The 17,007-nt window shown below is 44.9% G+C and overlaps 1 protein-coding gene across 1 annotated transcript; it reads left to right on the top strand.

Moving 5' to 3' along the window:
* The first annotated feature begins 5,561 nt into the window (after positions 1-5,561).
* Positions 5,562-10,040, top strand: LOC120031853 (angiopoietin-4-like). The gene is made up of 8 exons (XM_038977670.1): positions 5,562-5,693; positions 6,338-6,416; positions 6,511-6,538; positions 6,626-6,716; positions 6,780-6,792; positions 6,933-7,050; positions 8,823-9,011; positions 9,227-10,040. Exons 2-8 carry the CDS (start codon positions 6,351-6,353, stop codon positions 9,523-9,525), a joined length of 804 nt encoding a protein of 267 aa, XP_038833598.1. The 5' UTR covers positions 5,562-5,693; positions 6,338-6,350; the 3' UTR covers positions 9,526-10,040.
* Positions 10,041-17,007: the final 6,967 nt, after the last annotated feature.

Below are 17,007 nucleotides of genomic sequence, written 5' to 3'. Positions count from 1 at the left end.
TATACAGAAGGCAAACCCCAAATGACTGGGCTATACAATAGGCAAACCCCAAATGACTGGGCTATACAGTAGGTTAACCCCAAATGACTGGGCTATACAGTAGGTTAACCTAACAAATGAATGGGATATACAATAGGCAAACCCCAAATGACTTTCTATACAGTAGGCAAACCCCAAATGACTGGGTTTTACAGTAGGCAAACCCCAAATGACTGGGCTATACAGTAGGCAAACCCCAAATGACTGGGCTCTACAGTACGCAAACCCCAAATGACTGGGTTTTACAGTAGGCAAAACCCAAATGACTGGGCTATACAGTAGGCAAACCCCAAATGACTGGGCTATACAGTACGCAAACCCCAAATGACTGGGCAATACAGTAGGTTAACCTAACAAATGACTGGGCTATACAGTAGGTTAACCCCAAATGACTGGGCTATACAGTAGGTTAACCTAACAAATGACTGGGCTATACAATAGGCAAACCTCAAATGACTTGGCTATGCAGTAGGGTAATCTCAAATGACTGGGCTAGACAGTAGGTTAACCCCAAATGACTGGGCTATACAGTAGGTTGACCCCAAATGACTGGACTATACAGTAGGTTAACCCCAAATGACTGGGCAAAACAGTAGGTTAACTCCAAATGACTGGGCTATACAGTAGGCAAACCAAATGACTGGGCTATACAGTAGGCAAACCCCAAATGACTGGGCTATACAGTAGGTTAACCCCAAATGACTGGGCTATACAGTAGGTTAACCCCAAATGACTGGGCTATACAGTAGGTTAACCTAACAAATGACTGGGCTATACAGTAGGTTAACCCCAAATGACTGGGCAAAACAGTAGGTTAACCCAAATGACTGGGCTATACAGTAGGTTAACCCCAAATGACTGGGCTATACAGTAGGATAACCTAACAAATGACTGGGCTATACATTAGGTTAACTCCAAATGACTGGGCAATACAGTAGGTTAACCTAACAAATGACTGGGCTATACAGTAGGTTAACCCCAAATGACTGGGCTATACAGTAGGTATAACGGCTTTCTTCCTGGGATGAAGGAGAGGAGGACCAAACTGCAGCGCGGCTAGTGTTCAGCATGTTTAATAACAAAAATACGATAACGTGAACACTATACAAAATACAAAATAACAAACGTGAAAACCGAGACAGTCCTATCTGGTGCAGAACACAAAGACAGGAAACAATCACCCACAAACCGACAGTGCAAACAGGCTACCTTAATATGGTTCCCAATCAGAGACAATGCAAAACACCTGCCTCTGATTGAGAACCATATTAGGCCAAACAACAAACCCAACATAGAAACACAAAACATAGACTACACCCACCCAGCTCACGTCCTGACCAACTAAACAAAGACTAAACCAAGGAAATAAGGTCAGGAACGTGACAGTAGGTTAACCTAACAAATGACTGGGCTATACAATAGGCAAACCCCAACAACTGTGCTATACAGTAGTTTAACCTAACAAATGGTCTCAGAAATGTTTGCTTGTCGGGATGTTCCTATCCACGTTTGCAAGATGTTGTGGTTCCTAATATCATCCTTCATTGTACCCTTGATGTGCAATCAGCGATTTGGAGAAAAATCATAAAAGGATAATCTGTAAATTAAAGCTGTTTAAGTGCGGAAGGACTTGTTTAAGGTTGCTATACATTTTTATTATCTGTCTGGTTAAGTAGGTAGCTAGCAATATTAGCTACACATGCTAATGTATGTCAGATATAGCACCTCAGTGTATTTATTCATATTCATATAGTTATCCCCAAGTAATTAGCTAACTTGCACAATATTGCCCATTCTCCTAGTTAATGTTTTCAATCTAGCCCCTTAGTCTCAGTTTTTACCTCTCTCTTGACTCCCTCTATGCACACAGTGAGCTGGCTATGGTCCTCTCTTTGGCCCAGACCAACCCAGCCATGTTTGGCCTGGTGGCAGACCGACCATCAGCTGGAGAAGATGGGCAGGCTGAAGGAGCTGCTGAGCACCAATCAGGAAGAGCTGAGGGCAAAGCAGAGAGAGGATTGGCTATGCTGGATCAATCAGTACAGGTTGGTTAGTTAGGAGATGCCGGATCGAGGATCCTACTCAATCAAAACCACTTACTTGGTTATTGATCAAAGAAATAGCATGCTTTCTGCATACCAAAGCATACATGAATTGATCCATACTTTCTTGGTATTGTTGCACGCCAGTGGTGGCTGGTGGCATTTTAAATTGGGAGGACGGGCTCATAGTAATGGCTGGAACAGAATAAATGGAATGGTCTCAAACACATCAAACACCTGTTTTCTATGTGTTTTATACCATTCCATTCACTCCATTCTATTAATTATTATGAGCTGTCCTCCCCTCACCAGCCTCCTCTGTTTCACGCTGTCATCATGGTTTACATCATCCCCCCTGTGTGTTCGATGACCCAGGAAGTGGTTGGTGAAGGAGTGTGATGGAGCAAGGGAGGTGTGTACCATAGAGGAAGAGAGGATCCGTGTGATGGACAGCACCAACCCACCCGTGGTGCTCCGCAACTACATTGCCCAGAATGCAGTGCAGAACATTTTGACTTCTCAGAGGTATAGAATTGACATGTTGTATCTACTTCATACACTGTAGCTATCAACACATGGTGAATATTTTTGTTGTTGCACTTTCTGTTTGTAGTGATATTACAGTATACAGTGAGCTCCAAAAGTATTGGGACAGTGACACATTGCTAGGAATATTCCTTGCTAGGTATATGGGACCAAATCTTAAACTTTTGACTACTTTAATACACTTAAGTGAATTTGTTCCAATACTTTGGCCCCCTAAAATGGAGGGACTACCGGTATGTGCAAAAAGTGCTGAAATGTCTAAATGGTCACCCAATATGGATGAAAATACCCTCAAATTAAAGTTGACACTCTGCACTTTAATCTCATAGCCAAATCCAAAGTGCTGGAGTACAGAGCCAAAACAACAACAAATGTGTCACTGTGCCAACACTTTTGGAGCTCACGGTACTGTATATCCATGGTTGGGCTGATTAATTGAAAAATGTAATCAGTAACTGATTACAAATTACATAATATATCATTAGTAATGTAATCCATTGGATTACTCGAAATGAGTAATGTAATCTGATTACTTTGGGATTACTTCTTTGGTTAGCCAGCATCTGCCTCAGTTGATGCTGCAGATATCTTTAGGCAAGCGCTGGCTCAGCTGCCTTATGCATCTTCTTGATGAAATTGCATCACTGCTAAAAGGTCAGCTTCACTGTCAAGTTCCAAGGAAAGCATTCAACACTCATTCTTTGGTTGTGCAATGGGCCTGCAATGGGCCTCCACCCAGCCACCAAGCAGATCGTGGCCAGTAAAAGAGGAAATGTTATTTTGAATGTCTGACCCAGCTATGAATGTCTGTTCCACACATAAATGTCTGACCCAACCATGAATGTCTGACCTATAACAGTCTACTATGATAAAGCCGTCAAAAGACAGATGTAACAGATCCAGGAGTAATCAGAATATTTCATGAGTTGGATGATCAATTGTGCAAATATTTTGAATGTGGACTATTCTAAGTTTGCACAACACGTAGCTCTATCTGAAAGGCAGATGGGTAGATTTTTGTATACTCATTTCTACTGAAACTAGAGGTTTAGCTGAGTAAGCAGCTGATTTGTCATGTGTGTCATCCCAGTACTTGGAAAATGAACAGAATGGAGCTGTGTTGACTAACCCAAAAAATCTTTTCGAACCAAAGATCCTGATGATATTTGGGATGATTCAGTTCTCAGGAAGTGGGGGTCTGATGTTTTTAGTTTAAAATAGATTCGAATGGCTGGGAAAAGCTTCCATTCTCTCTGAAAGGTGACTTCCGGGCTGTCTGTCTAGCAGTTAATAAGAACGTTATGCTAGTAACTGAAAGGTCGCTGGTTCAAATCCACGAGCCAACTGGGTGGAAAATCTGATGTGCCCTTGAGCAAGGCCCTTGACTTTATTATGCTCCTGTAAGTCACTCAGGATAATAGCATCTGCTTAAAATGTAAAAACCTGCTACTTCAGTGTGCTTGAGTCAAACACATGCAGATAATCCAAAATGTAATTAGCTGTTTTTAAGACTAACTGTAATCCCATTATTATTTTATTTTTTGTAATCTGGGTTGATTAGTTGCTTTATTTTTGTAGTCTAATTACGTCATCCCTGTTACATGTAATCCGTTAGTACCCAACCCTGTATATCATTGCTCATTATGTTAAATCAACTCTTGTTCAATCTCTCAGGTCTGCAGAGTTCTAAAAGTTCTAGTGAACCCCTACTCTGTCCAACCTGAGTCAGAACTACCTGGTGGGCCTAAAACATTTGGAGAGAGGGACAAGAAAGGGATGGAGAAAGACAAAGAGGGAAGGCAGGATGAGGGGAGGACAGATGGAAACCAAAATGGTGTCCCATATGACAGCAAGCCTCCTGTGTGGGCACGAGAGATCTGTGTCACCTGATTGTCATAGTGCCTCCCTGACCCCAAAACTCAACTGACAGTGGAGAAAGATGTAGATGGTGTTCCTCAGGGCACTGTTCTAGGTCCATTCCGCTTTTCAATGATGGAACCCTCCTCTTTGTTCTGAGTCAGTTGGGTTAATGTCAAGGGAGGTAGTTCAGAGTGTATACTTCAGAGTGCTCCTGGATGTCAGTCAGTAGAATAAACTGATGGTGAATGAAGACTCAGGTAATCAGTCAGTGACCTGTCTGTGTTGGAGAGACCAGGAGCACCCTGACTGTGTGTCTATGCACACACACACACACACACACACACTTGAATTTTGCATGCATTTAGATTATTTCACACACACCATGTAGTGTGTGCATGATTGAAGAGATATAATCAAATAAACTCATACATTCAGGAACATAATCATTGATCATCTTACTAACACCCGCAAATGGTCTTCATCTTAGAACAGTGGATAAAAACTGTATCTACACACAATCTCTTGAATCCATAAATAAAATAATGTATATCTTAATAATAAATCTTAATACAAGAGGCAAGGTTTCACACAATGTTATGTTAATTTATATTATGTGATGTGTTGAAAGTGGGGAAAAAATGCTTTAAAAATATGTTTTTTTTTGTTTTTGAATAGGATATATCTAAAGACATTTGAGATATAAACACATATGGAGTTGGTAACAAGAGTGTCTGTACTTTTACTTGATTTATTGTTCATTGGACTGTGCTGTGTGTATTCCTGGCTGTTTGTAATTTCCTGTAAAGTCCAGTATTGGAATGTCAAGAGTGTTTTGCTTTGGAGCGGGGGCTCTGAGTAACAGGGATCGCCCACAATAACATTAGCACAAGCACGGTGTGGGGGAGTGTTTTTCCCGCAACAACACTATGGGCAAGTTCATTTTGCATGGCCCTGTGTCCCGGTTGGGAGGAGTTTTCACATTTTAGAACCTTCCATTGGTCCTTAAGTGAAATCTCCCTGTCTGTGAGCCCTGTCTGTGATACTTTGAGGCATCTGAGAACACTAAACTGGAAACGTGGAGTCAGGGTGTGTGCAGAAGGCGGTGCTTGAGTCAATAAATAAATAGGCTTACAAGCAATCCTCTCTGAATGAACTTTAAACTGACTGGTCGTAGACGATACACCATAAAGGAATACACGGGAGGAGGTAGGTTTTCTCTACATATGTGAATCACACGATGTCAATTTCAAATTTGCGATTATAATATTATATTATGTGATATATTATGCATAGTATTTATCCTGTGTGAAATGTCTAATGATGGCAGCATAACAAAAAATTATCTATAATTTTTCCTTTTCCCTTATTTGGGAACATGTATGGTGTTTACTGTTCTGTTAATGGAGTGGATATGGTGATGTTTCAAGTTCTCTCCAAATGTTTGAGTTTTCTAACACAAAAGTACAGTAGCTCTGGCTCAGAATGTCTGTTTCTCAATTTTTGGTTTTCTACATAATCACTACATTTTAGAGGAGACAGAAAAAGTAATTTACTTGCAAGAATGGCCTACAACAAATGCTTGCTTGTGTAGGGGACCAGTGTGGTTTCAGATGTGGACAGGTTACTGATGCCATAATAATCATACTAACACACACCGAATACTACTAAGAGATAGATTTGGGTCTAAGGATATTATCTATGTTTGACATCAGTTTTCTGTTTAGGACTTGTACAGGATGCAATTTAGGAAACATTGCATTTTTACAATGTTGGGTCACACAGGGATAATAAGGAAACAACAGAAGAAAAAGTAACTAAAATGACATTTCATCTCTCCCTCTGTCTCTCAGAAAATTGGACAAAATGTGGAATAGGATATTTTTTGCTGGACTGGTGGTCTGTCTTATCTGCCTCACTGACCAGACTCAGGTAAATACACAGTCAGTTAGCACTGAAAAACAGAGAAACATGTTATTCCTTTAAACCTGGGAGTAACCATTACTTATCTACTGGTTTTGTACAGGGCCAGAAAACACCTTTAGTTGTTCAAGGTAAGTGTTAGTTATTTTTTTTAATCACTTACATTGGAAAGACAAGAGTTCATGTGCTGTATGTGCATGTGTGTTTGCTTGTTTCAGGGACAGATTGCACACAGATCAAAACTCTCTCCCCTCGAGCCACCAGTGGAGTGTATGTCATTCAACCTGCAGGAGTCAGATTCCCTTTAAGGTATGGAAACATCTAAATATTTATGCCAGGTACTATATCTACTGTTGTCATTTGGTTACACAGCCACACAGGGGAAGTAAAGCTTAGCAATGGAATGTTGAAGGTGTCGCCAGGCTTGCCAGAGTTACTGAAGTTCTACACAGTTCCATTCTTGGACCGTTTTTGTTCACAAAAAAACTATTTGTTGATTCAAAAGTACATTGATGTTGTATACAGGTGTACTGTGAGATGCTGGCGGACGGAGGCTGGACAGTCTTTCAGAGGCGCTCCGGGGCAGAGGTTCTTTTCAACAGGAAGTGGGCAGTGTACAAACAAGGCTTTGGGCATATACGGAGTAATGAAGGGTCCCTCTGAGCACCTCACATTTCATCAGCAACTAATACTGTAAACTGTGTACTTTGCTGAGCCAATGTTGGCCAAATTTAAATTCATTTATGTCTATAATACACTGCTCAAAAAAATAAAGGGAACACTTAAACAACACAATGTAACTCCAAGTCAATCACACTTCTGTGAAATCAAACTGTCCACTTAGGAAGCAACACTGATTGACAATAAATTTCACATGCTGTTGTGCAAATGGGATAGACAAAAGGTGGAAATTATAGGCAATTAGCAAGACACCCCCAAAAAAGGAGTGATTCTGCAGGTGGTGACCACAGACCACTTCTCAGTTTCCTATGCTTCCTGGCTGATGTTTTGGTCACTTTTGAATGCTGGCGGTGCTCTCACTCTAGTGGTAGCATGAGACGGAGTCTACAACCCACACAAGTGGCTCAGGTAGTGCAGTTCATCCAGGATGGCACATCAATGCGAGCTGTGGCAAAAAGGTTTGCTGTGTCTGTCAGCGTAGTGTCCAGAGCATGGAGGCGCTACCAGGAGACAGGCCAGTACATCAGGAGACGTGGAGGAGGCCGTAGGAGGGCAACAACCCAGCAGCAGGACCGCTACCTCCGCCTTTGTGCAAGGAGGTGCACTGCCAGCGCCCTGCAAAATGACCTCCAGCAGGCCACAAATGTGGATGTGTCAGCATATGGTCTCACAAGGGGTCTGAGGATCTCATCTCGGTACCTAATGGCAGTCAGGCTACCTCTGGCGAGCACATGGAGGGCTGTGCGGCCCCACAAAGAAATGCCACCCCACACCATGACTGACCCATCGCCAAACCGGTCATGCTGGAGGATGTTGCAGGCAGCAGAACGTTCTCCACGGCGTCTCCAGACTCTGTCACGTCTGTCACATGTGCTCATGTGCTCAGTGTGAACCTGCTTTCATCTGTGAAGAGCACAGGGCGCCAGTGGCGAATTTGCCAATCTTGGTGTTCTCTGGCAAATGCCAAACGTCCTGCACGGTGTTGGGCTGTAAGCACAACCCCCACCTGTGGACGTCGGGCCCTCATACCACCCTCATGGAGTCTGTTTCTGACCGTTTGAGCAGACACATGCACATTTGTGGCCTGCTGGAGGTCATTTTGCAGGGCGCTGGCAGTGCACCTCCTTGCACAAAGGCGGAGGTAGCGGTCCTGCTGCTGGGTTGTTGCCCTCCTACGGCCTCCTCCACATCTCCTGATGTAATGGCCTGTCTCCTGGTAGCGCCTCCATGCTCTGAAAACTACGCTGACAGACACAGCAAACCTTTTTGCCACAGCTCGCATTGATGTGCCATCCTGGATGAACTGCACTACCTGAGCCACTTGTGTGGGTTGTAGACTCCGTCTCATGCTACCACTAGAGTGAGAGCACCGCCAGCATTCAAAAGTGACCAAAACATCAGCCAGGAAGCATAGGAACTGAGAAGTGGTCTGTGGTCACCACCTGCAGAATCACTCCTTTTTTGGGGGTGTCTTGCTAATTGCCTATAATTTCCACCTTTTGTCTATTCCATTTGCACAACAGCATGTGAAATTTATTGTCAATCAGTGTTGCTTCCTAAGTGGACAGTTTGATTTCACAGAAGTGTGATTGACTTGGAGTTACATTGTGTTGTTTAAGTGTTCCCTTTATTTTTTTGAGCAGTGTATATTACCTCTAAGGCAATTTATAGAGAGTTCCCTATACTGTCTGTTTTTCACTTCTCAATTCAGTGCTCTTCCCTGTTGTTTCCTAGAGGACCACTGGCTGGGTCTGAGTAAGGTGTTTGCTCTAACCAAGGGGGGCAGGGGGCGGAGATCGACTATGCGGGTCGACCTGTGGGACTTTGAAGGCGGCACTGCCTTCGCTGAGTACAGTGACTTCCGTCTGGGCCCGGAGAGGGGGGCCTATAAGCTGAACGTTGGAGCCTACAAGGGCAACGCAGGTAACAGTTAATTTCAACAGCACAGGGGGACAGTGGTCATATTATTTACTGCAGTGTTATAGTATTTCACATTTGGTGGCAGCAATGGGACTTCTACACATGACATAATATGTCATATGATATGTATGCTGGGTTGATATTTTTAAATGGTGTAGGCTTTGGAAGTCAATACAATCAAGAGTGTTCTCTCTTCATCACTCCCTGTCTCTCCGTAGGTGATGCCATCCGTGGGAAATACGCCGGCATTGACCAGAATGGCTTTGGCTTCAGCACAACCGACAAGGACAATGACGGCTGCTCACCCTGCATCTTTGGCGACATCGCCGAGAACGAGTGCAGCTTCTCGGAGGGAGGAGGGTGGTGGTACAGCCGCTGCGGCTCCGCCATCCTGAATGGAGACTGGCACCCCGCCGGCGAACACATCGGCTGGGCCTCCGGCCTCCACTGGGAGACCTGGAAAGGACCTGCCCCATACTCGGCCCGAGCCAGCCGCATGATGATCAAGTCTGTGTGAGGCCACGTCTCAATAAATCTGAAATGGTTTCCTAGGCCTATGTCTCCTTTGCTTTATGACCACCGGTCTGAGCCACATTGGTGGGCATGAGCAGAGGAAACCATTGAAATAACTGGAACACACACAGCTATGTGTTCCATGGAGTGATGCCTGCATATCGTGCTATTTGCTTATATTGCTTGGTCTGTTTATTTGGGTCTGTTGTGCAATCAACCCACTGTATTTTTAATTTTTTTATCCCATTCGCTTTGTTGTTTTATATCATGGTGCATAAATCAGAGCCAACATGTAAGTGACAGAAATAGAAAATATCAATTTTATACACTTTTTACCCTCTAAAGTCTACCATGAGTTATGTTTTCAGTGAAGAGAAAATACCTTGTGGAAGTTTTATTTTTTACACTGCAACAATTCTACATCCAACTTCTGAACAGTTTCCTCACATTGTTTGACATAATTTATATTCTAGAATGTTGATATTGCATACATTTTTAAATAAAATAAATTTTTGAACATTTGTTTAGCACGAACATATTCAATAATGTTCAGAAACCAATCATTTTGCTTGAATTCACACATTCAAAGCTCTGTGTTTATAGAGAAATAGAAGTTGTACTTATTGTATATTAAATCATTCATGGTTTCTCATCATACAGTAAATAGGTTGTTGTTCTCCTACCCTAGAAGCCTGGTTTCTAGCTTTCATTGATTATGGATCTTTAACTTTGTTAAACATTGCTACATAAAAAATAAAAAATGTGTGGTGACATCATTTAGGACCTTTAAGGTTGCAGTGACACATCCATAACCTGAGCGGAATCCAGATTGCATACCAGAGAGAATACTATAGACATCAAGAAAGCCAGTCAGTTGATTATTGACAAGTTTTTCCAACACTTTTGATTAACAGGGCAACATAGAAATAGGCCTATAACAGTTAGGATCAGCTTGATCTCCTCCTTTAAATAAAGGACAACCCGTGGCTGTCTTCCAAGCAATGGGAACCTCCCCAGAAAGGAGAGACAGGTTTAGTGAGTGTATACATTTTCTTACGTATTATTTCTCCATACTGGTTCTCTGTGGGAATCGAACACACAACTCTGGCGTTGAAAGCACCAATGCTCTACCAACTGAGCCACTCCACTTGCTGCATTTCAGCCATTATCATGAGCCATCCTCCCCTCAGCAGCCTAATGTGCCACACATACACGTATTATATATATATGATGTATTATATTGAGGTATTAACCCAGAATAACCCAGAATGAAGACTAAATGAACTAACGGACTTCGAACATTCTCAAGTGGTCATGTCTTGTGTCTTTCTCTCCTTTTTCTCTTTCTTCCGGAGGACTTTGCCATCCGGCTGCTCCTTCCATCGCACAGATGCACCTCCATCTCTCTTGGTGATCTCTGCCTGTATCTAAAAACAACATGGATGACAAATGCTGTACAAAGATGTGATCCACAGGAAATGATCTGATGGCCATTTCTTCATTTGTATAAGTGTTGTCACATGTCTGAGAGGTATTCTTTCACTTCATTGATTAGGCTACAGTACAACGCTGTCAAAGAGCCATAGCAAATCTATACAAAGATCCAAAGTTCCTCCCTAAAACGAATATTCCTGTTGATATTCAAAGGTATTGGATTTTAATTATGGCTTTATAAGGTTGATTTGTGTCTTTAATGTCTGCACTGGCTGTTCCTTATGTTTGTGAAGATCCTCCTTTTTAGCCTCTGTTACATCACTACTGATACTAAAGGTTAAATGGCTGGATATGTTGCCATCAGACTTCTGTTACCTTCCATGTACCTGTACCTTCATGAAGGAATGGAAACGAGGACAGTACATCTATTCTTGAGGATTGGGACACTCCTGAAAAACTCTTCTCTCACCTGGGCCAGAATTTGCTCTGAAACTGTATCAAATTCTCTGCTCTGCAATTAGTTGAGCCCTTCAGATAGCACTCCTGTTGACTTTGTGAGAAGATGAAAATGTACATGTAGAAATAACATATTGAATCCCTAGAATAGACAATGGGATCATTGCAACATGCCTAAGAAACTAATCAAATATGGTAAAACATTGAATCAAACAATTAATTTGTATATGTATAATATATAATATATATATATACAGTATATATATGTTTTAGGCAATAAGGTCTGTGTAACGATGACGCTGTGAGTCGAGAAGCAGGTGCAGGTGAAACGTTTAATAAAACAACAAACATGAAACAAGACAACGTAACAGTGGCGAGATACATGAAAACAGGAACAATACAAACTGAGGAATGAACAAAGGGATGGGACATATAAAAGGAAGGTAATGAGATCCAGGTGTCCGTAATGATTAGTGCCAAGACCTGTGGTTAGTATTCCGGCGACGTCGCAGGGGAGAAGCAGGAGTAGTCGTGACAGTACCCCCCCCCCCCTGACAATCGGCCCCTGCCGCAGGACGACACCGACCAGGAGGACGACCCCGGGGTTGAGGAGTGGGTCAATCCGGGCGGCGAAGTAGGAAATCACGGATTATGTTGGGATACAGAATGTCCTCCATCAGAACCCAACACCGATCCTCGGGGCCATACCCCACCCAGTCCACCAGATACTGAAGCTGACCCCCACTGTGCCGGGAGTCCAGCAGAGATCTGACAGCATATGCCGGACTGCCCTTGATGTCCGGGGGGGTGGGTGTTGGGCTGTCGTGGGAGACAGCATCAGCTAGGGGACCAGGGACCACCGGCCTGAGAAGGGAGACATGAAACGAGGGTGAGATACGGTAGTGACTGGGCTGTTGTAACCTATATGTCACCTTGTTGACCCCCCAGAGAACCTTGAACGGCCCAACAAACCAGGGGCTCAGTTTCTTGCAGAGCAGGCAGAGTGGGAGGTTCCTGGTAGAGAGCCAGACGCGATCGTCAGGGTGGAACACAGGGGTCTCACTGCGGTGGCGGTCTGCCTGTTCTTTTTGACGATGGAAGGCGCGCTGGAGTCTCACTTGAGTGTCTCTCCACACTTCTGTTTGCCGGAACCACTCATCAACTGCAGGTGCTTCGGTCAGGCCCGGGGTCCATGGGGCCAGGGCCGGCTGAAAACCCAGAACACACTGGAAGGGGGGTCAACCCAGTGGAGGAGTGACGCAGTGAGTTCTGGGCAAACTCTGCCCATGGAAGAAATCGTGCCCACTCACCCTGCCCGTCCTGACAGTGACTCCTCAGGAACCTCCCCAGCTACTGGTTCATCCTCTCCACCTGCCCATTGGACTGAGGCCGGTACCCAGGAAGTGAGGCTGACCGTGACCCTGAGCTTCTCCATGAAGGCCCTCCATACTCGTGATGTGAATTGGGGGCCACAGTCGGAGACGATGTCCTCCGGAAGGCCATAATGCCGGAAGACCTGCTGGAAGAGTGCCTCAGAAACCTGGAGAGCAGTGGGGAGACCAGAAACAACATGACTTAGAAAATCTATACACTACCACCAGAATGGTGCTGAAACCGTCAGAGGGGAGATCGGTTACAAAGTCAATGGATAGATTAGACTAGGGTCGCTGAGGCACGGGAAGTGGCAAGAGCTTCCCTGCTGATGCATTCCGGGGGGACTTGGTTTGGGCACATATGGAACAGGAGTTGACATAACGAGTTACATCCTGCACCAAGGTGGGCCACCAGTACTTCTCAGCGATGGAGTGGATAGTGCGAGAAATACCTGGATGTCCAGCAACAACAGCTGTATGTACCTAGGTCAGCAGTTGATCTCTTATCCCTGTGGGAACGTAGATGCGCTCAGGAGGACAGTTCAGGGTTGTGGGCTCCCTCTCTGTGTCCCAGGCCACTGGACCTACAACTCGGGAGGATGGGATTATAGGTGCACTCAGGACCCTCTCTGGACAGGACCCTCTCCCGAATCGTAGATACAGGACAGGGCATCGGCCTTGATGTTCTTGGAACCTGGGCGATAGGTCAGCGTGAAGTCGAACCTGGTGAAGAAAAGTGCCCACCTGGCTTGGGGCGGATTCAGTCTCCAAAACTGCCCCCGCGCCCACCTCTGACGCTTCCACCTCCATCACAAAGTATATCGTGGGATCTGGGTGTTTGAGGAGAGAGGTGAGAGCGGCGGCGACGGAGCTGAAGCTCCTGATGAAGCGGCGGTAGAAGTTGGCAAACCCTAAAAACCATTGTAACCCCTTTATGGTGGTTGGGACTGGCCATGACCTAACCACATCTACCTTCTTGTCATCCATCCTTACTCCCTGCCGGCTGATTTGGTACACTAGGAAGGATACAGCCTTCTGATGGAGTTGGCACTTTTCAGCCTTGACGAACAGGTGGTTAGCCAAGAGGCGTTCCAGGACTGGACACCAAAAAGGGCCTAGTAGACAGTGATGAAGATGGAATACTAACTCCTGCCCTAGGTGCTGGAGTCTCACGTGACCGTCCCTCTGCTCTTGTGGATCCCGGATTTGGACATGCCGGACACCTCTGGAGCTCATGCCCTCCTTGTCCACAGTACAGACAGCACCCCAGTTGTATATGTCTGCGGCACTCTGCCACGGGGAGACAAGTGAACCCTACCTCCACGGGTTCTGGCTCTGATCCCGAGTATTCACTGAGGGAGGGAAAGAAATTATGAGATTACCGGCGCTCCCGAAGTAGGTTATCCAGACGGATGGCCATCGCAATGAGTGCATCCAAGGTGAGATTGTCGTCTCGACAGGCAAGTTCCGTCTGGACCTCTTCACACAAACCACTTCTAAATAGCGTGCATAGTGCCGGCTCATTCCACCCACTGGATGCTGCTATAGTCCGGAAGGTGAGCGCGTACTCAGCAGCTGTCTGGTTCCCCTTCCGTAATTGCGGTAGCCGTTCACTTCCCTCTCTGCCCTCCGGAGAATTATCAAAAATACATTTAAACAGAGCCACGAACCCCTCATGAATCCAGCTCCTCCTCTCCTCTCTACCAGACAGCCGTAACCCATTCCAACGCCCGCCCAGTCAGCAGAGAAATTACCGTGAACCTCTTGGTCATGGGAGCTCCCCTCTGATGCAAAAACTAGAGTGAGCACTGAAGTAGGAAGCCACGGCATTTGGATGGTGTAACGTCATATTTATCCGGGAGGGATAAATGGGCATCGCTGACTTGAGCGGGTTGATGAATGGGTTGATGTACTGGCTCACTGGGTCGACTGGTCGACTGGATGAAGGCAACGCCTCCCGGGTGTGTTTGAGACGTTGCACACTGTGAAGAACCTCCTCCAAAGCCGATCCCAGTTATGCCAGCTGGTCATGGTGTTGATGTAAAAGAGAACCCTGTTCATTGACCGTCTGAGAGAGATTTGAATTTCCTGCTGCTTCCATGGTTTGAGTTGGTATTCTGTAACAATGACAGTATGAGTCAAGGTGCAGGTGAAACGTTTAATAAAAAACAAACATGAAACAAGACAGCGTAACAGTGGCGCGATGCATGAAAACAGGAATAATACCAACTTGGGAGTGAACAAAGGGAAAGGACCTATAATGAGGTCCAGGTGTGAATCATAATGATGAGTACCAGTTGCGCATAATGATGAGTGCCAGGTGTACGTAATGATGATTCCCAGGACCGGTGGTTAGTGTTCCGACGATGTCACACACCGGAAGGGAGGAGCAGGAGTAGACGTGACAGTGTAAGGCGGTTTGGTATAATTAAGCAATAAGGCCTGGTCGATGGCCCAGTTTATTGCTCTAATTACGTTGGTAACCAGCTTTAATAGCAATAAGGCCCCTCAGGGGTTTGTGGTATATGGCCAATATACCACGGCTAAGGGCTGTTCTTATGCAGAACGCAAGGCGGAGTGCCTGGATACAGCCTCTAGCCGTGATATATTGGTCATATACCACAAACCCCTGAGGTGCCTTATTGCTATTAAAAACTGGTTACCAACATAATTAGAGCAGTAAAAATAAATGTTTTGTCATACCCTTGGTATACGGTCTGATATACCAATCAGAATTCAGGGCTTGAACCACCCAGTTTATAATGGTCAATATACCACAGCTAAGGGCTGTTCTTAGGAAAAACGGAATGGTTAGAGGGTAAAACAGGTAAAACAGTTTACCACAGGAGTAAATGTCAGTTGGCTTTTCATAGCCGAGCATTCAGAGGTCCAGACAGCAGGTCCAAGAGAGAACGTGAGAGTGAGAGAGAGAGATAGGGTTGAAACAGCAGGTCCGGGACAAGGTAACACATTTGGTAAAACAGGTCAAGGTTCCATAGCCGAAGGTAGAGACACTAGAACTAGATTGGCAGCACTACTAGGTGGACTGGGGACAGGGACAGACAGGAGTCATCAGGCCAGGTAGTCCTGAGGCATGGTCCTGGGGCTCAGGTTCTCCGGGATGGGGAGGGGGGACATAAAGAGAGAGAGGATAATTAGAGGAAGTATGACTAAGATCACACTGTACAGCAGATAGGACAGACTGACCCGAGCCCACCACCACATAGGGTAGCATAGATACTGGAGACTGAGACAGAGTGGGTTGGGGGACACTGTGGCCCCGTCCAAAGTTACCCCTGGACAGGGCCAATCAGGCAGGATATAATCCCACCCATTTACCAAAGCACAGACCCCACAAGGGATATCAACAGACCACCAACTTACTACCCTGAGACATGGCCAAGTATAGCTCACAAAATATCTCCCCCACCATATGAGCAGAGGATCCAGTGAGTTATCCCCCGTAATAGGGTCAGAGGCAGAGAATCCCAGTGGAGAGTCAGCCAGGCAGAGACAGAAAGGGTGGTTCATCACTCTAGTGCCTTATTGCCGTTCACCTTTGCACCTCTCGGCCAGACTATGCTCAATAATAGGACTTACTGAAGAGATGACTGTTCAGTAAGTCTTCAGTAACCTTTAAGTCTTCAGTAAAGCCTTAAAGTTTGAGACAGAGTCTGCATCTCTCACATAGATCGGCAGACCATTCTATAAAAGAGGAGCTCTATAGGAGAAAGCCCTGACTCCAGCTGTTTGCTTAGAAATTCTAGGAACAATAAGGAGGTCTGCATCTTGTGACTAAACTATGGTATTTCACATAAACCCCAAAAATTATTTTGCATTAATGACTCTGGTAGAAAATGTGTTCAACACCAAGGAGTGCTCATCAAAGATTCAGAACATAAAACACGGCATTTTAAGTGGAATTCAAGTTTTGTAAATATACCACTTATATTTGACAAACGTGCCAAAGTGATTGATAAAAACCTATATATACTGAGTGTACAAAATATTGAAAACACCTTCCTAATATTGAGATGCACCCCCTTTTGCCCTCAGAACATGCCTCCATTCGTCAGGGCGTGGACTCTACAAAGTGTCGAAAGCGTTCCACAGGGATTCTGGCCCATGTTGACTCCAATGCTTCTCACAGTTGTGTCAAGTTGGCTGGATGTCCTTTGAGTGGTGGACCATTGTTGATACACATGGGAAACTGTTGAGTGTGA

Source organism: Salvelinus namaycush, chromosome 38, assembly GCF_016432855.1.
Source record: "Salvelinus namaycush isolate Seneca chromosome 38, SaNama_1.0, whole genome shotgun sequence".
Lineage (NCBI taxonomy): Eukaryota > Metazoa > Chordata > Actinopteri > Salmoniformes > Salmonidae > Salvelinus > Salvelinus namaycush.
Note: the sequence above shows the minus strand (reverse complement) of the source record. Positions and strands in the feature narration are given on the sequence as shown.